This window comes from Myiozetetes cayanensis, unplaced genomic scaffold, assembly GCF_022539395.1.
Source record: "Myiozetetes cayanensis isolate MyiCay16 unplaced genomic scaffold, myiCay2020 scf3, whole genome shotgun sequence".
Taxonomy (NCBI): domain Eukaryota; kingdom Metazoa; phylum Chordata; class Aves; order Passeriformes; family Tyrannidae; genus Myiozetetes; species Myiozetetes cayanensis.
The window spans coordinates 26,890,398-26,916,004 of record NW_026087521.1 but is presented as its reverse complement, the minus strand read 5'-3'; the positions used below and the strand labels follow the sequence as shown (position 1 = coordinate 26,916,004).

At 35.4% G+C, this 25,607-nt stretch overlaps 1 protein-coding gene across 4 annotated transcripts in view; it reads right to left on the bottom strand.

Moving 5' to 3' along the window:
* The window catches only part of DOCK4 (dedicator of cytokinesis 4), a 241,377-nt gene that overhangs the window by 76,636 nt on the left and 139,134 nt on the right, over positions 1 to 25,607 (bottom strand). For all 4 annotated transcript variants that reach the window (XM_050324050.1, XM_050324052.1, XM_050324051.1 and 1 more), the window contains exons 14-23: positions 12,983 to 13,107; positions 11,794 to 11,956; positions 11,168 to 11,274; positions 10,328 to 10,484; positions 4,596 to 4,693; positions 4,407 to 4,490; positions 4,211 to 4,311; positions 3,788 to 3,869; positions 2,723 to 2,893; positions 1,128 to 1,320 (exon numbers count right to left, since the gene is read on the bottom strand). In XM_050324050.1, coding sequence (XP_050180007.1) covers positions 1,128 to 1,320; positions 2,723 to 2,893; positions 3,788 to 3,869; positions 4,211 to 4,311; positions 4,407 to 4,490; positions 4,596 to 4,693; positions 10,328 to 10,484; positions 11,168 to 11,274; positions 11,794 to 11,956; positions 12,983 to 13,107 — 1,281 coding nt within the window. The remainder of the gene's footprint in view (positions 1 to 1,127; positions 1,321 to 2,722; positions 2,894 to 3,787; positions 3,870 to 4,210; positions 4,312 to 4,406; positions 4,491 to 4,595; positions 4,694 to 10,327; positions 10,485 to 11,167; positions 11,275 to 11,793; positions 11,957 to 12,982; positions 13,108 to 25,607) is intronic.

Here is a 25,607-nt window from a genome sequence, read left to right as displayed (position 1 = left end):
CTCTCCTCATAGGACTTGTGCTTCAAAACACCCCCAGCCTTTCAAGAAAGTCCCCAGGAGTCCCTTACATGGCATTAAGTAACTCTAATTACCTTCATATATTTGGATTGTCTAGTTAGGCTGACCTAACTGAGAATGGGAGGAAAACGGCCATGACAGTACCTGGTCCCTAAGTACTTTGGAAGATGAAAAGTGTAAGTTAGAGTATTCTTAATATTGCTCCATGAATATGTCATCATTTACCCAGTGTATCAAAGGTCTGATAGTCAGCTGTAGGCAGAGCTGACTGACTACTCTGGAAGTAAATACTGTGGGGTTTCACAGGTGTAAACTGTTACTCCAGCCAAAATGAAGAAGAGTATCCATCATGCAGTACTTCTTACCCATTTCTTTGAGCTCATACTTATCAAGTAGAACCACTGAAAGCATTTTAAAAAAATATGCTCAAAGAACTCTTCCTTTATTTTTCAGCATCTCAAAGTATTTATGCATATCCTGCATATTCTTAAAATATCTTCCATTTTAATTATTGTCTTTCAAAGCTACTTAATATCAAATTTAATACTTGGTTACTTCTATGAGTTTCACTTACAATGGAAACAAAGAATGTCATGCTTACCACCATTCAGAAGTTTTTTCTTCTGCACAGCAAATAACTATGCTGTTATATACTTTGTGCACCAAGCATCACTTGCATTTGTGTAGCATTTTATGCTACATCAAGAAACAGAGAATCAAAAGTGTGGAACTAGAAAGAGTTACACAAATAAGACTTAATGGATAAGTGAAAACCTATTTGATGAACTGCCCACAAATGAACTGCCCCCAAAGAAAATAAAAAAGGAGAAAAATAGTTTTAGGAAAGATTTTTCCTTATAATTACTTAAAAAATATAAGGCAAGCTTTCTTCACAGGCAGTGATCAAAAAACCCTATATTTTAAGAGTCTGCCTCTGAAAAACAAACCACTAAATTCAAATAACTGTATTCCTGTAAATGAGCAGCTTGTACAGAGCAATACTTCAAGAATTGCTCCTTAGGAACACTATTTCCTTCAGCACCTGCTGGTCCATGTACAAAGCACACAATTTGAGTTCCTTATCTGCAGGCAGCTCAGGCTAACCTTACCTGGGTTAGTGTACAGGTAACTTTCTACAGTTTTTCCAATACTCTGCAGTTTAACAGCTTGAAGGGACTCATCTCCATGCATGACAGTTGGCAAGCTGCCCAGAGCATCGTGAACCAAATTTGCCACTTCTCTTACATCAAAGAGCTTCAAAAGTTCAGAGTACACCGATGGGAATGAGCTGAGAAACACAGCCTAGAGGAACAGGGCAAAAATGGACAGTCAGATATTGCAGAACAGTTATGACATTTATAGCATTTAAATAACTATAGAAATTAAAGTAACTGTAGAAAAACACCTGGATTTATATTTCAAGGGTAGGTAGTAGCTTTAAAAATGGTTATATTTTCATAAGAAATATCCTCACGTTCATTAACAGGCTAATACTTGTGACTATTTCCCTTAAGCATTATCTAAAAGCTGTTAATTTTTCCCAGGACAAAGTGAAAGTAAAAAAAGTTCAACTTAGAACAAAAATATTTATACTTAAAATGCACTTATCTCTGCGTGACAAAATTTTTTAAAGGATAAAAAAATGTAGCTGATATGATACCAAAAATATTTGTGTGGAGTTTGCTTTGTTTTAAGATGAGTAATATAAAAGCCTCCATCTCTTCCATTTTTCAAATAATGAACATTTTTATTTTGGAGTGAGACAGCAGTGGTAGTCTTGGTTCATTTCAAGAATCCTAAAATTGGATTAGAAAATCGTTGATAAATATAAAAACAAAACACCATCAAAGTAAGGAGGAGAATGTCAGTGAAAAGAAGCTAGAACTGACATTCCCTTCTTCCTCTCCAAATCCCCCTGACTGAGAAAACCTACTTATACCTGAACCCTTCTTCACACTGGTGGCAGAACAGATGACACAGGTTAAAAATACTGAAGAATATTTCTAAATGTAGTTGTTTGTATTATTTTGCTATTGTCTTTTCACTCCAGTTGTTTGCATGACATGAGATGGAAGCACTACCTCTCTGCTCTGTTTTCTCTAATTTGACATTTTCTTGGCAGAACAGTTTTCTACCGAGCTTTAGAAATTAATAACTGTTAACAGGATCTTAAACACTTTTGGTTACGGAAATATGGGAAGAGGACAGTACATTTATGAGCTGTAGGAGTTGGTAAATCTCTGGCACTTAATGCAGAGAGCTGTCCCCTGTATGTTTTGCCTCTGCACTTTAGCACTAGACAATTTTATTAATCTTAATTGAAATAAAGATATCAGCTTATATAGTTCATCAAGACTTAAAAGTTTTCTGGCAAGCATGAAAACCATGATAGTAGTCTTTTGTATGGCTCAAATTCTTCAGTGTTAATGCAGTTAAACTAAGATGTAAAATGCCCAAACCAGAGAAATTACTTTATTTGTATCCATCAATATAATTATTATAATTCACAATGAAGTATTGTTTTTAGGATTATGTATTACAAGAATATTTAGAAGCCACTGATATGAAAATTTCACACTGCAGGATAAAAAGCTGAAAATGCCACTTTGCTCTAGCAAAAGCACATTTTGTTTTCTAGACAGGCATATATTTTTTATACTGGATGTGGAAAGTGCCAATAAGCAAGGTACACTTGAAAACTTACTTGTAGCTGGGATAAAGCACTAGTTCCTTTGCTCTCTTGAGAAAGAAAGAAGCGTACTGACATAAGAAGCTCTTGAATACAGCAGCGAAATTCCTCCTCATTTTGTCCACCAGTAGCAATAGAGAATAACCTTCGAGACTGGACTATGTATTTAAAGATATATTCCTGTGCCTATAAATGTCAAAATAAGAGATAAATCATAAAAATTAAGACATTCCTCTTTAAATAGAACACACACAGTGCTCATATAATACAAATTAAGACAGGGGTCTGAAACAGGACACCACAGTACTTCATTTTGGCAAATCTTTCTATTGAAATACTAGCAACATTTCAAAAGCACATACTCAGAGCTGCGCTTCCCTTGCCTTTCATAATCTCTCCAAATCAGGGAACACTATTTTTAAACCAGATAATATGAAAAAAAAAAAAAACCACCAAACCAACCAAACAATGAAACAACATCCCCACCAGTAAAAAAAAGATTAGATTAAGTTGCAAATTACAAATACAGTCCTTCCTTATCAGCAAGACACCACAGTTCACAGAAGCATTCTAAAATACAGAAGGGTACCACACTGATCTTTTCCTTCCAGACTGTAGCACCTGTCCCAAATGGGATTATTGTGTTGTATAACTCAGCCTGACAGCACGCTGTGCTCTGTCAATGGTACAAGCCAGAGCAAAAAGAGCAACCAAACCCACCACCTTTCAGTAGAATTCCCTGGTGTCAGGACTGAACAATTAGGTCAGCATGCCTGTCTACCGTTTAGATTCAGTCATGCGATGGATATTAACACCACCAGTGCAATCTATATTTGAATCCTTTGCCTCGTACAGTAAGCAATATAAAGCTCCAGATCCTAGTGGTGGTAAGTTTTAATGATCCATTTACTGACAAAAGAGAGAAAAAACTCACTGCACTGAAAAAGTCTGCAGCTCCCTAGAATTAGTACTACTATTCCATCATTTATGTATAATCTGCTTCATTTCCCAAGTTAAACTTGTTGGTACTGTATGAATACATCATTCAAATATATAACTGTCTTCAACAATTCTTATTACCTTTAGGACTTCCTGTATGTGCTCATGAAGCTCCACCTCAGTGACTCGATCAATATGCCACTTCAGTACTTTTATAAGATCTCTAGAATAGCACATCAGAAAGTGTTACAACACCAAGGTGGGAAAAGGGTTAATTTTGCACATAAAATGCATACCAATAGCTGCCATATGAGAAACACTGACAAAATAAAAAATATATGACCAGATTTTACTGATCACTATAGTCCCAATATTACATTTAGTTTTCAGTCTCCTGAAGGCCACTTAGTTGATCTCTAATGAACAGGCAATAATGCCAGCTGTAATATGCAGTAGAATTATTTTTAAAAGAGATACACCATTTCTTTAACCTAATGATTGATTCTGCTTAGTTTAGTAATAAATGTCACTATTCAAATCAGATAGAAAAAGTACAGACTTCACCTGTATGCAAGTGCTCCTGCAAAATGACTTTCAATGTAAGTGTCCATTACTGGCTTAAAGTGGTGAAACTTGCTGTCCTGCAGCAAATTTATTATGTGAACCTAAATGTGAGAGAAAAGGAAAAAAACTCAACCCCTTTTTTTTGTTTTATTTAGTTCTTAAGTAGTGTCAGTCATCATCACAGATTGAAACTTACCAAACAATCAAATACTTTTGATCCATATTTTTGAGAGTTTTCATCTAAAATTCCAAATAAAGTGTCTAGTGTATCTTGAAGAAACTGATGGGAGAGAATACGAGACAGTTTGTGTTTAAATAGTTATTTCTGTGACATGGAAATACATTATTTCCCTCATATTATCTAAAAGTATGGAAAGGTATATACCTTCACTATTTCTGAACCATCAATTTCTTTTAATTTTGAGAGGCAACCTGCAATTTTGTCTGGGTGGGTTCTCCATTTCAGCAGGTCAAGCATATCTCCTGCAAAAACAAAATGCAAGATTAAAGTTGGAAGCAAAGCATTTCAGATTTTAAACTTGACTACTACAGTCCACTGAGCAAAATTTGGCATTATTAAAACAAAGAAAATATCTTCAGATTTGCTGTTATATGATCTTCCCATTGACAAATTTTCATTCCATTCCATAATTGCTCCACCAATACAAACATAAGAACATGGTATTGGGTCACTAAAATCAGTCTCTTGTGGCATCTGTATCATGCAATCTTGTTCAGATATTTTTCTACTATCAACTTAAGAAAAGCAATTATTTTGCTCTCTCTCATCCCATTGAAGGATGCCTTCCAGAACTGTCCTCTGACAGCTAGAAATAGCCTCCTAATTACTATTTTGAATCTTCCTATGTCTTTTTAGAGAACAAACACAATGCCTCTAAGATACTGCTTTATTAAAAAACAACACAAACTCTTCTGGAAAATAAACTATTCTGAGCTAAAAGATAGCCAAGTGTCTTCAAACTTCCTCCAGTTTTAATTCATTCTCCTTCACCTTTCTTGACCAAAATGATAACTACATTACAGATAAGATTATATCACTGCTTTCTATAACATTAGCAAGCTAGTAAGTCTGCTCTAAACACCTGATATCTGTGTTCTAGAATTTGAGAGCCTTTTAGATATATCATATTGGTAACTCAAATATGTCTTTCTCCTATTTAATACTGTTCAGCTTCCTGGGTATAGCAGAATCCCCAGGAGTCTCCACCAGTGTATGATCCTGACTTTTCTATCATTAGATTCAATATAATTTCTACTTTTTCTTATTATTTATTTAAGTCAAAGTTACCTTGCTTTGCTGTATCATATTTTGATTTAGTCTCTCTCAACTAATGAGATCTTTCAATGACGTGTTAGCAGCAAATTGTCTCAGATTTTAGTGAAGTAACTCTCACCCCCATCCCCTTCTGCTCCTTTAATACAGAGATCAGTCCCAGAAATTTCTTCAGATCTAGTAGTATTTTCCTTCTGCTAAGGAAGGAAATTCCTTCTGCTTCACTGCAACCTGCCCATTCCCTTTTATTTGCCAGTTTTAAAATTCATATTGTAATCTGTACATTTTCTAATTTCCCATGTGGTGTGTTATTGAACTGCTACATTTCCTCTGCATAATAACTAAAACCTTTGAAAAGAAAAATTAAGAAGTTTATTCTGGCATGATATGTCTTTGATAAACTCATCTTACAGCATATTCCAGTTACCTACATGTTGATTTTTTCATCCATGATTTCTTGTTAAAACTTGCATAAAATTCATCAGGGGGTGATGGCCCAGTTAAAATATCTGCCCTTCCACCTGTCTTAAATGCAAGTTCTACATTTAATAGTGTTTGAACATATGTTACTGCTTTCAGCTTCAGAGATGTACTAAAAAAAACACTTTGCTCTAAGATTCTGAATTTCATGTTCCATACCATTCAATATCCTAAAATAGTTTTGCAGACTTGGCTTGGCTTTTCAACAATTTCTTCCCCTGAACGGACACGTCTGCAGCGGTGCGGTCAATATGTATTCAGTAAAAGTTACACATATTTTTGAGCTGTTGAATTAAATAAATCCCAAAACCCCTTTATATTCAAATTTACTACTTCCACATTTCACTAACCAGCTTTTCAGAAATTCTTAATGCCTTGTTGTTTGAAGCAGAAAACCTTAATCATCCAATCCTTCCATCAGTTTAAGCTGAACTATAATCTAGTTAATCACTGCCCAGCATTGTCTTAGAAGCACCCAGTGCTTTTGAAGAGTTCTCAGTACTTATCAAACTAAGATGTGAATAGCAAGTTTTCCTCTCGGTTCAGCATTTCTTTGGGTGCTTTCTACCACAGACTGTTTTCACACTCAAGCAATATTTGAGCAAAACCCATCTTCGTGTCACCTCTTTCGCAGTTTGCTCCAGGGAAGCTCCTCTCCCCCACAAGAAATGAAGTAATATTTTTGACTTTATAAGCATTAAATAAATCTCCCCCTATACTCAAATCTTGCCAGGGTGTTAATGGCAAACAACCTACATAAGATTCCACAAATATTTTGCTACCTTAATTACTTTTGATAGGCACAAATTGTTTTGATGCATTTATATGTTACTTTTTTATTTTGCTTCAGTGCTGTGCTAGCATGGGAAAAAAGAGATACTTGAATTGTGCTAAGAATGATGAAGGGTCCCACACATGCATCAGAGACACATCAAGGCCGAGGACAAATGATAGGTCTTATTATTCTTTCTGGAATTTCTAAGAACCAAGAATTACAAATCCAGTGAACTGCATTTGTCTTTTGGATAATTAAATGTACTTCTCCACTTTATTCTGTTTAGCCTCAGCTCAAGCTGAGGAGCAGCAAGACGGGCTGAAGCTGTCAGTTTAAAGCAGGAAAAAACACTTTACAGGTTTACTGGAGGAACTTGGTGGAAGATAGTTGACACTCAATATTAGGGATTTGTTGGGGAATTAACAAGAAAGGGAAAGCAAATGTAAGACACTCACTTCAAAGCACTTATTTCAAGGGAAGTGCTAAGGAGGAAAGACACTGCTGAGATGATAACATTAGTGAACAGCCCAAGAATAAATTACACAAATAGAAAATCTGACGTGAATCACAAGGGGAATGGATAGCAATGTGTTATCTATTAAGAGAAATGAGAATATGAAATTGTCCCCAGAAATAGGCCCACTAGGAAGACATAGTTTTGGAAAAGGGAAAAAGTCACTGCTTCTGATTAATTTGCTGAAGAAGAAAAATATTTTCAATGCAGTTTCTTAATAATAATCAAGGTCTGTATATTTAAAATAGGCTACACATGACTTACCATTCCTACCAAACAAAACACATCCCTTCTCAAAGTATGCAATTTAAATCCAAAGCACTAGGTTTCATAAAAGGTTTAGAATCACGTGTTTAAAAGTGGTTGGGGATGTTTTTTCATCTCTCTCATATAAATCTTGAGACATCAGAAATTGGCTTGTTGCAACACTACTGCACTCCAAGAAGAAAAATCCAAATTCCAGAACTGGCAGTCAGCATGCCTCTTTCCAAAAGGCTGCTTTTGTGGTTGCCAACACTCCCTCCAAACTGGGGTCACTCTGGAAAGCCTCCCAGTATTACTTTTGTTTTATTGATCACTGGTTTGGCTTTTTTAAAATGCAGCTAGATGGATTACACCTCTGCCTTGCAACTGCCACGCTGTATGGCACGTTGCTCTGCAGCTGAACAGCTGCTGACCAGGGATGTGCCGAAAAGAGAGTAGATGCCAACTTGCTAAAATATTCTGACTTGCTGGAAGGATCCTGGGTCTCTTGCAGGGAGAGATCCCTCCTGTATGTCAAAAACTAAGTAAAACTAAGTAAGACAAAACAACTAAGTTGTTTTGACAACTACTCAGTAGAAAAATATGATGTTCTCTCTTGCTCTTCTGGGTTTTTTTAGGAGAATGAAATATAACAACCCAACTAAGAATATAATATATAAAAGCTGATATAATTTTTTGCTAACATTAACTCATTAACTATTCATGACCAAATGGAAAAGCAAAGGAAAAACTAAGTGGTTGACAGATTAGATAAGGACGCCTTCCTAGCAATATGTTGATGAATGCACACACTGCCCTGGTTAGAAGGTCTCTAGAAATTGTTTGGAAATAATCCTAATTATCCATCCAAAGTATCAAGGGTAAGGAAGTTATGGATCCCAACAACTAAGAGTCAGCCTCCTTCCCCTAGTCCTCATAATCCTAATATGCATGAGAGCTGATGGCATGTGGGAACAATCAATGAGAGAATGACAGCTGAGTAAAATTTCCCATCAAGCCAGTAAAGCTGTGGCCTAATTCAGTCACACCCTTTACAAGTCTGCGTTTGGGCTCCTCCCCCACCCCATTGCCAGACAACAGCATAATTTTCAATTAATTTTCAGGCTGGACACTGTTGTTTGTAAACACAGGCAGATCTCTGAGAAGTTCAGAAAAATCTCCAGACTTAAAAACAGATTAAAAAATAAGCAGCAATTTTCAAAAATACCAATACAAATGTTTATTTAAAAAATTAAACACATAGATCTTTTATTCCTGTATTTTTTAATACATATGCTACATTCTCTCAGGGACAACTGAAGTAATGCTCACATGATCAAATATCCACATGCTTTGCCCTATGTTCATTTTCTGAGCATGCAATAGACTTTGGCAAATTTTTGTTTAAAAGAATGGGGATTTGGAAACTCACCAAGATGAACTTCCCAAAGAAGATCCTTGGAGAAAATATGAGCCTGTCTATTGAAAATATTTCCACCCTCTGAAGTACTGCTGAAATAATTGTTAACTCTTTCAGAGCTGAAAAGGGGATCAATATTATTCAGATATTCTACACCCTCTTACTCAGAATATGGTTAAAAAAAGAAAAAGGAGGAAATTTTATGCCCTTTGTCACACTCATATTTATATTAAGTACAAAATAACTCCTGCACCGTGAACAAGAAATAGTATTATAACCCCAGACAATAAGGCAACTGTTCATCAGAGAGACAAGTTTTGGGCAGCACTTTCAAGCATGTGTAGTATCAGTAGATTCATGTGATTTCCTAAATCAAGGCCTTTAACTGAAGCAAAGTCAGTCTGATTCCCTATTAGCAACCTTCGAGAAAATATTTTATTGGGTAACTTCGATTATTTTGAAGGTAATTGCTATAACAATACAAAATGGATGTGCACAAGGAAACAAAACATTGTTTGCACACAATTCTAATTTGGACACTTGCTACTAAAGGGTAAAAATTAAGATGATTATTTCAATTTTAAAAGCTCCTCTAGTTTTGTTAAACACCTATAATCAATTTGCACACAATTAGCAATTTTATCATCATACACAGAAGAAGGGTAAAGTCACAGATATTCCCACATAAGAGAGATCTAATCAAGATCTTAAAACTGTGATAAACATCCTAGGGAAAAAAAAATGTGGGTATATCAAAGAATGGTCAAAACATATTACCAAGCAAATACAGAATATTTAGAAATTTGTGGAAAACTGTTCCACAAACAGTTTTTTGTTTCAGTTACAAACTGTATTAATATGTCAAGTAAACAAGAACCTTAAGAATTTTATACAGAGCACTGGTAAAGAGTGTAAACATATGTATTTTTAACTGCTGCTCCTTATATCCAGTGTATAAGACTGTTTTAAGTAGTAAATGTTTGTTGGTTTAAAGTACGAGAAATAATACACCAAAACAAGCAATATATATCTAATTAGAAAAAAACCTGCTACAGCCTAAAGTTGACAAAAAGTATTTCATAAAAACTCTACAACAAACACATTAAGAGGTTTTCTAAAGCAGCTGGGTTTTGATAGTTGATTCCAAAAGTGCTGAATTTGATTCCAATATCATGTTAATCTAAAAAGCATTCTTGAACTACTTAAAAATAGTGTTTTACCATGATGCACTTGTTTCCATCTAGACATAAAAAAAATTATGAAAAAAACTAGTTTATAAAATAAATAGAAGCAAACTATTTTTGAGTACATCCATGATTGCTTGACACGGACAAGGCTAGCTATCACACTTATTTGAATTCATCACGTTTTAAATAATCAACATATCCTACCATTTTGTGTGAGTTTGGTGGAGCAGAGAAAGGATGTAATCCAGAAGGACTCTTTAGTGGTTTTTACTGCTTGGCTGTTGTTTCCTAGGGATATTCCCTTTGAAAAGGGGAGTTTGAGGTAGCGGCCAGAGTCCTGAAGGTTTGTGTTTTCTTCACACTGTGAAAACAAACCATTTAAAACAACTGAATGGCACAAAAAACCTGACCAAATCTCTAAATTATATGAATCATTATTATTTCTCTGCCAAAAACCAAAGAATTTTCACTGAAGAATTTTCACTATGCCTGTTGCAAACTTTGGTTTTAGATCACAGCTTCATATATTGACATTGAAATCTAACAAATTTGCACTGGTTATGTCAAATGAATAGCTACAAATTTTTGTATTAATATTGAAAATATATCTGTGAGCATATCAAATCCTCTGAATGAAGAGAAGGTCTTAAATGTGGAAACAAGAATTCCACAAAGCCAAATATCTCTAAAAATTATAATTTTGAGTAGATAAATGAGCTTGTCTGATTTTCCAGCTCAAGGAATTCAGTAACAGGGTTCACTTTGTGTGTTTTAATTGAACTTACCTTTGTGAAATCCATTATAAACACAGTGTGATATAACAGTAAGACTTAGGAAAACCAGCGCACTGAAACACATACCTAGACTCAGCTGCAGTTTGTATCAAGAAGGTTAATATTAAACAATCAGCAATGGATATTTTAATGATGACAAGATTATGACTCATTTGATAATCAATACAGACTTTCTCAACTTCACATCTCTGGACATTCAAATTATGTTCCAGAGGAACCATTACAGTTAATGACTGCTAATTCAAATTACCTTGTGTACAATGAGTTCATGGGTGCCATCTGGCAGAGTTCTCCCATTTTCCTGCATCAGAGGCACGAAAGAAAAGCCAAACAACTTCTTCTCACCCTTTTCTTTTGCTGAAATGCATGAATAGCAGCACTTACATAGTATACATTTTAGACAAAGTAAATGTAGTTAATACAACATAAGCAAGCATACTGGAAGATATTTGCAGCTAATCAGATGAAGATTATCTTGAATTTCTGTTCGGATTTGCACATTGCCTTCTGTAATGTTTTCTTTGATCTCACTTTAAAACAGAGAGGAGTATTCTGGAATGATTTAGTGTTTATTAACAACAAATAATGTAAGCTGCCAAATACGCAATCTTAGCAACATATAGAAGTTTATCCATCCCTAAGAAAGCTGTCTCTCATACATTGGAATTGAGAATGTGTATCCAGTCATCAATTTTTACCTCAAAATCATCACTAAAATTTTTCAGAATGTTTAAAAAAAATTGGAATTTTATAAGTAATAAAAAGCACTACAGAGTAAGTTCATGCAGCTGTCTTTTTCCCGAGGTGTTATAGAAACTTGTGTGCTTGCTGCAGCTGTGATGGAGAGGACTAGCAGAAGTCATGCACAGCACTTACTGGAACAGTGCCGGAATTCACAGCGGATGTGAGCTCCTCTGAATTTATCCACAGGAATGGGAAGTTTCAGCAGCTCAGCCCATCTGGGACCATTGTTATGATAAAGGACAAAAGAATGGTACTCGCTGGCTGGTGGCTCTCCAGAGCCAAATGAGATAAAGTCCTAATGAAGAAAAAATATGATTAAAGATAGATTAGTGTATTGGTAAAATGTCATCAAGGACTGGTCTTCCAAGGAAGACTATTAATATTTACATTCATATCATAAACGCCAATTGTGGTACAATGTTCAGTATCTTAAAACCCTCAAAAATAGTAGCACTTGGTTAATATTTGCCAGTTAGAAAATTAGAAATGGCAAGAGTCATTCGCATCAATCAGAATCGAAGTGTTCAATGGGGGGTACCTGGGTGAGCAGGGACGCTTAAGCAATGAATGTGTCGTGGAGTCCCATGACACCACATGCTCTAACCAGTGTTTTATCCAAGCAACAAACAAGATTGGAACTGAGACCAGAACAGACCAGGTTCAAGATCTTCAGTCCTCTGAAATGAGCCTGTAACCCTGCTGTTATCAGTGACATCTCCCACCATTAAAAAATAAATCTGGATTATGTGATCAGAAAGAAGCAAAGTATTTGTTGCCTTTGCGACACCCATGATGGTTTTTCCATGGCAAGGTAGATAAAACAATTTGTCTAATTCCTGACCTATGGACACCTATTACTTCTCTGTAGGAAAGCTGGTGACTTAAGCATCAAGGATCCCTGATTTATTAAAATCAGACACAAAACTGAAAATTATCAAAACACGCTGTTCTGTGTAACATAAGGAATTGCATTCGTACTAAGAAGAATTATTATGAAATAAAAAATTCTCCAAAACTTGAACTTGCTTCAAAATTTTCCAGCATCTTAATGGAATCATTAGTTATTTGGCTGGCAATTACAGGTATTTATCTCAACATCATAATTGATCACAGAAATAAAACAAACATTTATAAAGGTTTATAAAGGCATTTTATAAAGCTTTTAAGCACAGTGGAAATACTCTGAATACCTAAAGACTGCAGAAGATAAATATATTCTTTCCAAAGCGTTTTTTTACTCTTCAATCAATACCACAAAAATTACATCTGAAAAAGTGTGTCAAAATTAACTACAGCAAGGAAAAACATACAACAAAGATACCTTTAAAATTTGTCCACTGCTGTCCACCACATGCATTGTCACTTCCACATTTCTGGCCACACTTTTCCCTCCTTTCTCAAATTCTCCTCTTTCTACAGTAATATATAAATCATTCCTCATTTCACCTATCAAAGAAAACCAAAACAAATAAAACACAAGGTGTCCAAAAGTCAGTCCAATTTGCTTACTTCTTGCTTTTAGTACTTAACTAGATTTTCATCTTATAAGCACACCCACAATTTACCAGTATGTTTGGATTTTAAATAATTGTTTTCAGAAACAAAGAAAAGCAACATATCTTCATCCCTCTCAAAACCCAAAGATTATCTGCCATACTAAACCAATTCTAGGGGCTTTTACTCATCTGTAAGGTCTATTTGGTCTTTACAGTGGCATCTCCAGCTATACTGAAGCTGGTGTCTAGGTACTTTCTTTCATTTGTAATCATAATAGTTGTCTGTTTAACTGATTACAACCTTTTTCCATTTAACTTCAAAAGAAAGTGTATCATTTTGAAAAGGAAAAACCAAGAAGTTGGTGTTCTTTCCAATAGAAGGGCAGTCTTCCCAGATTGTGAGCTTTCAATCTCATCTTTGTAATCCAAAAGATCAACATATTTTACATTAATAGGATGTTCCAAAGCTTACTAGCAAAAAGTTAGCTTAGTTAGCTTATTTCTTGCTTATTGGAAATTAAAGTCTTCATCAGGACATTCAAACTACAAATCCAGTAGAGACACTACCTAAGTGCTACATGGTATGCACAAGTTATTAAATACTGCTAACATATTTAAATTGAAATTCTTTGCACGTTCATGCAATATCACGCTAAACATTCTGTCAGAACATAAACAGATCTTATGGATGAGATCAATGTTAATTTTATTTTAATTTCAGCTGACACAAACAGCAAAGTTTATATTTGACAAAAGGAAGAGTGGTTGCAGGTAGCATAGGACAGAGGGAAAAGCAGTACTGGTTGTGACTGGAGTGCCATGGTAGGGAAGTCCTTTTTCTGTTTGAAGATGCTAAATGTATTTCTAGAAAGTGTAAACTAATCTAGCTCTGCACAAATGTTACCAGAACTACTTTGAAACAATTGGACTTTCCTAGTGAAATGCAGTATAAGGAAGGATGAACAGCATAATAATTAGGAGTATCTTCTAAAATTCCTATTCCTGGATTTGGTAGAAAGATAAATTAAGAATATATGCTTTCATATGGAGAATGGAAGCTTAGTGAAAAGGGAATATCATCTTTTAACAAAGCAGATTTTCACTCAGCACTGTGAAAAGAAATCAAGTATGCTAATTTAGTATATTTATAGATGTGCCACTTAGAAGGCAACCAAGAAGGCAACCACAAGATAGGTATTTGTACTGTTGATAAAATGAATTAAAAGATATGTAACTTATAAATAATTAGGGCATCTTCAATTTACAGTTTCATTTTAATTTGCAAGGAGAATTTGACTTGCTTGAACTTTTCATGGCACTCTCATGTTTCACATTCCTTCCATTTATTTTATTGCATGAGACTCTTCAGTAATTTTTCAAGTACCAGAAACAATGATCTGTCTGTAGTCTTCTAGTATTTTTATAACATTATTCTATCACTGTGTTCAAAGTAGTTAAATGGTTCCTCCAAAGCCCAATCCAAACATTAAAAAAAGTAAAAAAGAAACTGCTATATTATCAAGCCTCTAGACCCTTGCCCATAAAAAAGGGGTGGAAATCTGCTATTGTATTAGCGTATCATCAATCACCTTCTGAAACAACTATGGACCAAGGCTAGAACACAGCTAGACAGAATCAACAGAAAAATACCAGATGGTATTCACTTAAGAGTTTTGTATGAAGTCAAGGATGAAAGAGCTGAATTACTAGTAAGTATATGCAACCACTGAATCAGTCTCTGGTTCCTGTTGGGAAACATGTTCAAAAAAAGCAAAAAGTCATGGCTATTCAGGTCATAGATGGCAAGACTTTTTCAAAAAACAATAACAAACAAACAAACCAAAACAACAAAACAACCAAAAAAGACCACAAAAGCAAAATCAAAGCAGAAACCAAACACAAGCGAAAACCTTTCCAAAGGATGTTGAGAATGTAAGAAATGTATTCATGAAAGCAAAGGATGGCGAAATCATGGAATAAAGATCAACTACAGGATATGAAACAGGTAATCGCAAGCACTCAGGAAATCCCTGGAGTTGTAAATAGCTGGAGGCTGGGACAGCATCAGGGGGTAATTACCATACATGCATATATGCATATATGCATACACAGTTTTTACTCTTCCTTGGGTGTAACTTACAACACTCAGCTAGATGGACCCTTGATCTGAATTTGTAAAGCTGTTCTTATGCTTATTCAAGTCACAAAATTACCCTTAAAACTGCTAGATTCTGTTTATTCCTACATTGCAGTAATATTTGACTACAAAGATTTTAGAAGCTAATACAGTACGGTTACCAAAGAGCTTACAGCATGTTGGGTCCTTGCTTAGCATATGCTTATACTAGGCTTTGTTCTAGTTAGTGCCGGCTGTTGGTCAGTTTCAAGCATTTTACATTCAAAAAAAATGACTACACTCAGCAATCAAAAAAAAAGAAGCTTTGTTATAAAGCTGATTTTAGCAAACGACTTGTAGTTGTAGCAATTTCTCTTTAAGAAGAACTTGAATCCTACATGCATTTGTGCTACATTCAGTTATTATTTTCAATTACCAGCATGGATTTATTTCAGTTTTCCATGGGGTCTTCACAGAAATATAATCATAACTGAATAACCATTTCCACCACAAATTTAATGATCTAGCCCAGATGAAACTCAGTGAAAATCGTAATTTTTCCTTTTTAAACAGAGTAAACTGTACAGGATTTAAATGCAAATGACAGTGGAATGGGATGTCCTATCACTGGAAGTGTTCAAGGTCTGACTGGAAATAGCTTTGAGCAACCTGATCTAGTGAAAGATGTTACTGTCCATGGGGGTGGCAGGGATGATGATTAAAGGTCCCTTCCAACTCAAACCAGTCTATGATTCTATGCAAAAAATTAAAGCATTTTTAAAAGAAGTAACTGAAGCTTCAGAGAAGTTAAGCAGGCTTTTAGAAATAGTGTTTCATTGCATTTTAAGGGTTTTTTTAAAAAATTCAAACCTGTTGTGTTTTACCTTTTTAATTGGCCTAAGAAATCAAAAAAGTTGTCTCTTGGAAAAACAGAACTGTGAGGATCAAAGTGTGTATCTGGGGAAGCTGTTTATTCCTACTTCTGACAATAATGCAATGTGTTGAAAAGGTATTCTGTGCTAATTACAGAAGTGATGCAATAACCCCAAGGCTTTGGCACTACTTAGTTAGCACCCTTTTATTTCACCTATCTGGCTAATCAAAAGTAGACTGACAAACTCCTACAAGAGTTTCTAATATGAAGTGAAGGCTAAAGCTATATGGGAACTGAAATTCCATAGAATTAAAAAAACAAAACAAAACAAAACAAAAAAGTAAAACTGCAGTAATGTGGATGATTACACAGTCCAAACTTTCCAACGCAGCTCAAGTTTTCAGTGCACATTCTGCAAGGATATTTTCTCCAGTATGTGAATTTAATTGTAAGTGAAAGGTGCTGAATTGAAATGTCTGGTTTGCTCAATCAGAATGTGTACAGCACAGCACTGGCAGTACCTGCCACTTCATATGGTCCTGCCCATACATTGCAGCTTTGATCTGGCAAAAAATAACTTGAAAACACTTTTCATGGGCTGGGAGAGGATAAACTCCAAACTCTTCTTGCCTCAGTTGTAGGTGTTAACCAGGTACATTACAGATCAAGGTTTCTGACCTATGAAAAAACAGAAGCTTCATGACTTTAATCCAGCTAGTAATGAATTGTTCGAGGGCTGACTGGAAGCTGGGGACAGAGACCTAATCATCATTACATGTAAAAGTCTATTATAAGGAACAGGAGGAAAAGCCAAGTAAAGTCAAAGAACAGCTACAAGACAGACTGCTGGAGGATGCACTTAGTTAATGGAGGTCAGCCTTCCCGAACCTGCCAACTATAAATCACAAATTTTAAATAACCAGTTGAGAGAAAAAAGCCAGGAGTAATTTCCAAGCTGAGATAACAATACATGCTCAGGGGTCCTGTTATGTCCACCACACAGTTTCATTATGGGATGGCTCTGCAGACTCCCTTTCCTTCATAGGTTAAAGGCTGTATCATCACTACTGAGTACTTACATACAAACACTGATCTGCTGCTGCTCACAAGTGGACCCCAGCTATGGGACCTGCATGTAAGCTGCCCCCAGCTCAGAGAGGTTTGAATGCTATCACCGAATCTCAGGTGACAGGAACAACACAGGTGATGACTAGCAAGGAGACAGTCAGATCAGTACAACTGTCAGAAGAATATTTGTATGAAGGTATCATTTGTGCTTTTATTTTTCTACAAACACTTGTACCTAACCTAAGCATCCTTCATCACAAAACTGTTTACACTGAGGACACTGTGAGTTGCAACTGCAACATAAATATTATAGCAAGACTTTTCTCATATTCCAACCACATTTAGAACTGTAGAATCTCTTGTAGCATATTAATATGGAATAAGGTTTCAAGCTGAATTTAGTTGTCAAAGATCAAAGGTAGTTGTCTTTGTTAAAAGAAAAGAGTTTAGTTTGTCAGCTTCCTAGTGAAATAAATTTCAACTCGATTATTTAGTTGTGTAAAAAAACACAGCATGACTGTATATGAACAAGCATCTCTGATAGTTATAGCTGTCCTGACAGCAGCCACTAATTTAAAAATAATTACACAGAAGTCACTAGGAGCTCTTGTTAGAAACTGCTTTTTTGAAAGCTTTGCTTGGAATTATAGGTCCTTTAGAAACATGAACTGAAAAAGAGAAAAAAATTATTTTGTTTAGAGAAAGTTCCTGTTCATTTACATCTCCGTAAAATACAAGCTAATGAGATGTTTTGCTTTATACTCTAAAATGACTTGAGCAGATCCTAAAACAATTTCAGTTGTAGGGACTGAAAATCTCTGGATGTGGCACAGACAAAATGGTATTACCCAGGAGGTAAATCTTGTGGATACAAAACATTTTAGAGAAAAGATCCTTAAAATACTTTGTAGAATGGGAAAAGAGCTATGTAGCAAATGCCAGTGGGAGGATCTAAAAACAATCCAAGCAGACGGTGATTTTAACTAGAAGAGAGGGCTAAGGAACATTAGTACACCTTGCCTCCTACCCTTCAAGTCAATCCATGCTATGCCTTTTAGCAGCTAGGATGTTCAATGACATCCATGCTGATATACTGACAACAACAAGCAAAACTGGAAGATAAAACACAAGGACAGGAAATCTTCCACTCCCTTTTTAGCCCAGTAAACTTAGAACTGGCATAGCTTAAGCTACAGTAAGAGCAAGCAGTTCAAGAAGTAGAGAGACAGAAGAGCTCAATTCAAAAGCAGGTGGCCCTATGTCTGGCTGATGCAGCACTTACCACCAGAATGTAGTCTAAATTTCAACAAGTTACATTACAAGCTGATGATATTTGCCGTAGTCACAACGTGGAGGTTGCAAATCCTCAAAATATAAAAATACATGTGTTTATAATATATATATTTGGGGGTGGGTCTGGGAAGAAAAGATTAAGTCCTGGAATAAGACCGAAATACTGAACTCTTGCTAATCCCTTTCTGGAAGTTGAACTTGATGATTTCATAGATTCATAGAATGATTTGGGTTGGAAGGGAACTTGGTCATCTAATCCAACTTCTGTGCAATGAGCTGGGATATCTTCAACTAGATCAGGTTGCTCAGAGCCCCATCCAATCTGAATTTAAATGTTGCCAGGGATGGGACATCCACACCCTCTCTTGGCAACCTGTGCCAGTGTTTCTATCCTTTTCTAAAAATGCATGCAATGTTTCCCTTTTTACAGTCACTGGGTACTTCACCTGCCATGACTTTTCAAATATCATGGAGAGTGGTCTGGCAACCACATCAGAAATTCCTCAGGACCTTAGGATGCATCTCATCAGGCCCAGTCATGTTCATCACAGGGATTATGCTTTTCTTGACCTTTCTTTTCTGCCCGAAATACCTTCTTATTCTTTGCATCACCAGGCAATTTCAGCTCCAGCTTTGCCTTGGCCTTCTTGACCCCATCATTGGACAACTTCCTGTCTACACAACTGGACAACATCCCTATACTCTTCCCAGGATATCTGTCCTTCCTTCCACTGGCTGTGCATTTCCCTCTTGCACTTCAGTGTGACCAGCATGTCTTTACTCAGCTATGCCATTCTCTTGCCTTCCCTTTCTGATTTCTTAAACATTATATTTAATTAAACAAAAAATCAATTAAAAAAATGCAAGTTGAGCAATCTGAGATCATTTGTGAAAACTGTAATACAGAAGGATGTTATCTGAGAGAAGGGTGTTCTTAAGGAGAGCAGCTCATGAAGACACACAGGTATGCTGCATTTCACAAAGAATTTCATCACTGTAGGAAGTGAAATCCCATTACTGAAACAATTTCCTTTTTGCTTCACATTTTAGAAGATACTGAAAGACTGACTGGCTGCTTATCAGGGAACATATTCAGCACTTTTTAAAAAAAGGGGCAAATCTCACTGACATGCTTGAAGCTGCCAGTAAAGTGTTTGAGATTTAACAGACCGTGACAACCACCAGTCAGCTGTCCATTTGCTACTTTCCCCTCATAGAGCAATACCTTGACTTCTTCATTATCTGCGTGATACTTGACAAAAACTTATTTGGGGCAGGGTGTGTGTTTGCATCCAAGTATATGACAGGGCATGGGCAGGAAAAAATAAGACCCTTTCTCTATATTTATATACTGGTAGCTAGTTTATATATTATCTTTGATATTCTTGTTTACATATGGGAAACATTAAACAACTCTGTATGTGTTAGGATTTGGGGGCACTGGTTACTTTGGTAACATTATTGCCTTTTTGCTGTTGGATTAAATAAACCTGGGCATTTAAATCAAGGAAAAAAGATTAATAAACTGATTCTGTTGGTAACTTTTCTCAGTCACCGGTTTTCTTTTCTTTTTAACAAGGATATGTAAAAAAGTTGTTTTAAACAAGTGGGGAATAAAAGACTTAAAAGCCTTTTTAATGGAAAACTTTGACCTGTTGACTTTGTATAGCTATAAAATAAAGAAAATATTTCCAATAGAATTTTGAAAGACCAGTTATTTTTACAGAGCTAAAGCATTCACTTGTTAGTTTGCTTGTGCTCCTTATCTGGTTTATTGAAGAAAGACTTCCAAGCCATAACTATCCTTATATACACATCCCATGCACCACTACTATTTATTCTATACTCAATAGAAATCCATCTTATTCTTCCAAATACTGTAAACTGTATTTGTTCCCCTGCAGAGGACCCTTTTCCCTATTCTCCACTTTCAGATATTTTAAATTAAGGGAAGTCCAGTTAAATTCTGGTTTATCTTGCCTTTCCATAGTTTTCTTCTATTTTTTTCCTTCAGTTCCTAAGGAACCAAGAAAGTAAGACAGAGGAGATGGAAAAGACAAGGAAAACAATAGACAAGTTCCTTGAAGTTGTCTTACCAAATATGTAGTTACATATTAGTATTTTTGTTTTCTCCAGTGACTTGTAGAAATAATAATTCCTTTGATCAAAGCTTTTAAAAAGCATTAAAATAGGATTTGAAAAGCAGAGGTTATTCCCCATAGTGTACTACAGTTTTGTGAAAGGTCAAAATTCAGGGTGTCTTTACTCCACAATATTGCTTAAACATGTTATGTGTAACTAATATATCCAGGCAATATTACTTTCAATAATTAAAAATACGTATTTCTGGGTTCTTGGAAATCAGAAGAGCAAACAGTGGCAGGTGTTAAATTTAGACCGTTTATACTTCACACAGGAGAAAGAAGTTTGGAAAAATTCATTCCACTGCTCAAGGGAGAAAAAATTTTTAAGTGTGTTAGACATTTATTTCTTCTCCTAGAATCAAAAGCTCTTTACCAAGTCCAAGCTCACTTGCAGATAGAGACACCATGATGAAGAGAACATATTCCACAGTTTTCTTTATATTTTTGCTCTCAAGACTCTTATTCTATGCTTTGAAAGAATAAATACGCTTCTAGGTAAAAATCACATAATTGAAAAATGCATGTTATCACAAAGACAGCATTTTGTGAGATCATTTGTATAAAAAGACATTTTAAAAGCTTCTGAAAATAGTAAGAAAGGTGTGTACCAGCACATGAAAAGAATAAAAGACCTTTTAATAATTCAGATGAAGGATAAATAGTATATTCAGTAGCTATGAAAGACAGGATTCTGATGAGATTTAACTGGGCAGCTTAAGGATATCTCACAAAGTTAAAAGGTGACAAATGTAAAGCAGTGCAAATATGATGGTAAAAAACTTCAGTTACTATTCTTAAATCAGGCATATGAAAGCTTAATGTAGGAAACTTAAAAGCATAACAACATCCAGGGCACCTCATTCTACCTGCTGAATGAACAGAAACTGTAAAAATCCCCAATCAACCAAAAAAAAAAAAAAAAACCACAAAAAAACCCCACAAACCCACCCTAAAAAACCCAAAACAAACAAACAAACAAACAAACACCAACCACAAAACCACACAAACAAAAAACCCCAACAAAATAAAAACAAACAAACAAAAGTTAATATACTGAGAAACAAAATATGATTTTTAATTTTGGACAAATAAGATTGAAAGAATGAAAATGCCACTACAGAAATTAAGACTGCAGCTTCATGTAGAGTCTTCAGCAATGCTATGTATGAAAATTTACGACAGAATTAGAAAAGGACCATAAAACTCTGGGCAAAGGATTACAAGGCAAGACTTTTCCAGTCAAGACTGACTAGCTCAGCTACAGATACCAGTATTAGAGACACTCTAAGCTCAGGTACAAGGTAAACAATGGCTAATGTAAAACCATTACAGTGACTTGTCAATTCTTCTAATATCATAAGAGTTTAATCATTTTGATGGACAGAAATAAATATTAACTCTTATCTTTAACTCAAAGCTCAGTGGTGATCAGACCTCAGCAGTGGTAATGGTACTAGTTCTGATCATAAGCTGATAAAAACATGGCTATAACTACGTGATATAGCCCTATGCAAGTCTTTTGAGATGTCAGCCAACAGGTCAGTTGTTTATACACTGCAGGACATTTTATGGACTATGACATTTTGAGTCAAGCTGCTGTTCTCTACAGGACATAGAGTCTTTCAAAATCAAATCTATGGTTGTTTCAAATAACAACTATCTTATTTTATTACTATAGACATGCATAGAGAAAGCTTGTAGATAAAGTTCCAGGAAGTAAGGCTTGGACCTAACTGAATTACTTAGTAAAAAAAGTTTTCCTTTGCTACAGGAAAACATGAGAGTACTCTACTTTATGTGCTAGTGTCTCACACTGAATGGATTTTGGCTTTGAAGGTAATGAGTAATTAAGATGACATCTATCAGCAAACTACCAGTAATAGACTTAGCATTATTAAGGACAGTATAGCTTACCACACAATAGTTTAGAGTCTGTTTACAACTGGCAGGCATGGCAGGGAGCTATGGCTCCTTCAGTTAAGTCCCCGTACAGACAAACAGCTGTGCAAGGGTTTATTCCAATCCTAAAAACCCCAGACAACACAAACTAGTGATCAGGCTTAATTATGGAATCAGATATCTTCCACAAAGATGCAAAAGAATATATACATGCAAGTGTTCTAGAACACATGAACATATGTAGCACTGAAGTTACACACTGATACAGATGCCCTAAGTTGAATTTGGAAACAGATTCCATAAGAGTGCACTACATAAAATATTTAAAAAGCTGGGAAAAGTATGTAAGGAAAAAAAAAACTTCCTATTACATATGTTAATGTACAGTGCTCCTCAAAGGTATAATACATTTGTAAATATTAAATGCTAAATTTTACATACTAAGTAACGGTGTGGTCATCTGATCTTTTCACGAAATATTCAACACAGAAACTCAATGTGCAAGCACAGTTATCCTTTAATGTTGTACAAAGCTTTCTGAGAATTTTGGCTTGTATATCTGCAGACTACCACACCAGAATTTTGGAATGGACTTTACTAGTGGTCATGTAAAGTCTGCCCTGAAATCCTCATCAAACCCAGAAAATGCATATAGATTAGACTCAGAAGATGACACTTTTACTTCCTGTCCTTCTTCTGTTGGCTAGAATAAAGTGAGTTACCTATGTCACAGCCTTTCTGAATCACTGCCATCTACTTTTTTTTCCAGTCATCTACTTCATTTCCTAAAACACTTGGAGTTCTTCATTAAAAAATTCCAGGGGTCCTGGACAGTGCATTCTGTGGCTTCCCTCTGTCAGGCTGTAGTGACACAGAAAGCATCACTCTATAAAAACATGCATTATTATTGTCAACAAAATTCTAGTTACTTTTAACAGCATAACCTCCACAGAGAAAAGGATTGATATGACAAAAAATGAAGGTCAGAGAGAGTTTAAATACACCAGAAGAGGAGAGAAACTTAAAACATGGCATTTATAAAAGAGATACCGCAGCTTAGCAGCATGAAGTATTTCTTATTGAATAATTCAAGAGAGTCTCGTTCAGAACACTAACCTAAGTGCTAATTAGCCACAGCAACACATTTACTTTTCAACAAAAATATAAAATAAGATCTAATTAATCACCATTTCTAGTGGTAAAAGATGAAGTTCTCTAATTTATCTCTAAAACAGAAAGACAATAGAAGAGAAACAAAATTAAAGAAGAGCTTTAAAATAAAAGAAGGATTTTAAAGGCTAGGTTCCTGCGGGCATTTCAGTGCCTAGGGCATAATGCTCTGGTTAGCCCTTAAAACTCATCATCACAAGAGTGAGATGATTATTTCTCTTTAGGAGAAATCCCTTCTATGCCTGTAAACACAGAATAGAAGTTGAACATTATTTGAACTGACGTATGCATACAATTGGACTGAGAAAGAAGCGTATCAGAACCCATGTATTATTTTTTTAACTAAAAAAGGGACTAACTGAGCCTACACAACTCTTTGAAACTGAGTCAAGAAACTCCTCCACCAGCTCATTACACAGTACTCTGGTATAACATGTTTTTTGCAGTTTAATACATTATTTCTAACTAGAAAGTGAGGGGATACAAGAACTATTTATAGAACTTAGAAAATTTGATAACACTGAGAAGGAGGTCACTAAATCATAGATAAATGGAGAAAGTATTCTTAATAGGAGTTATAGTGTGCTCAGTAAAGCTGCTTCCACTGTTATCAGCCACATTATCTACAACACCCTTTTGATTCAAATTACAAATCCAACTGTAATACAACAAACAAACCCTAGCTAATAAGCCATAAAATTTCAATTGAATGCTTCCATTAAGCATACATATATAAACCAACTTCAAATTAAATGGCACTTGACTCATGCATTTTATTGTTCTAAATATTGCAGTCCCACCAGCAGAGTATTTTCATAGTAATTCTAAAACTGTTTTATTAACTTGTGTTATGTGCATATTTTAAGTGATCAGTAGTGCTGATCAAGAACACAGAAGGACAGATGTTTCATTGGCAGTAAGAACACAAGAGTGAATTCTCAGTTGTCAAGTTTCAGGCAGAAGTTCAACAGAAATACATGCTCATAGCTAAAGCTGAGTCTCATTACTGAGTTTGAAATGCCTATTTAAGATCTCCTCGATTAGTGAAGTACTGAAGTATATTTAACCTTGCCTCAGAACCTTAGTTTACTTCCGATTTAGATCCACAGGAATGAAAAGACAGAGCTTTATATGAAGAAGACAGTCTCTATTAAAAATCCACAAGTCATGAGGATGATTTACACTTGAGATAGTCAAGACTGTGAGTGTAGACTCAGCTGAAACTGGGATGTGAGCTCCTCCCTGTAACATTTGTCAGCAACAACATAACACCATAATCATGCCAAACTGGTCTGCTTGCAAGTATGCTTTTCCTTTAAAGAGACATTTGTCTTTTAATTTCCACAAACCCATTAAATTTTATAAAATTTCATTTCAGGAGTGGAGCTATAAATAGATTCTACAATCTTCTTCCTGTATTTGCTTCTTCACATTCATACTGATACAGTCTTTCTACCTTCTTTAGCATCTGCTTAAGTATTTGCATATTTTGTCATACAAATAAGCATAATGAAGTCTCTATATCTGTATTATTATCCGTTTCCAGTCTCCAGTATTGGAGGCACAAACCTTGTGAAAACAGAAGCTGTACAGTACCAGCGAAATTCTCTGAGTCTTTATTTAGAAAGCTACCAGCTCCTAAGAACATAATGTTCTGCTGGTTATCTTTTTCCCTGCATAAAGCTCAGCAGTCTTGCATTCAGACATCTTCACTGCTACATAGTGAGGTTCCATCTCTCAAAATAGGCTACTAAGGCCATATGTCCATTAGACATTGGCATAGTAACTATACAATGTATAAATGTAATGTGGCCACTGGGACACAGTTTTCTTCTAACATTATGAAAAAATACTAACATAAAAGTCTCTGGAACTGTTTAAGAAGT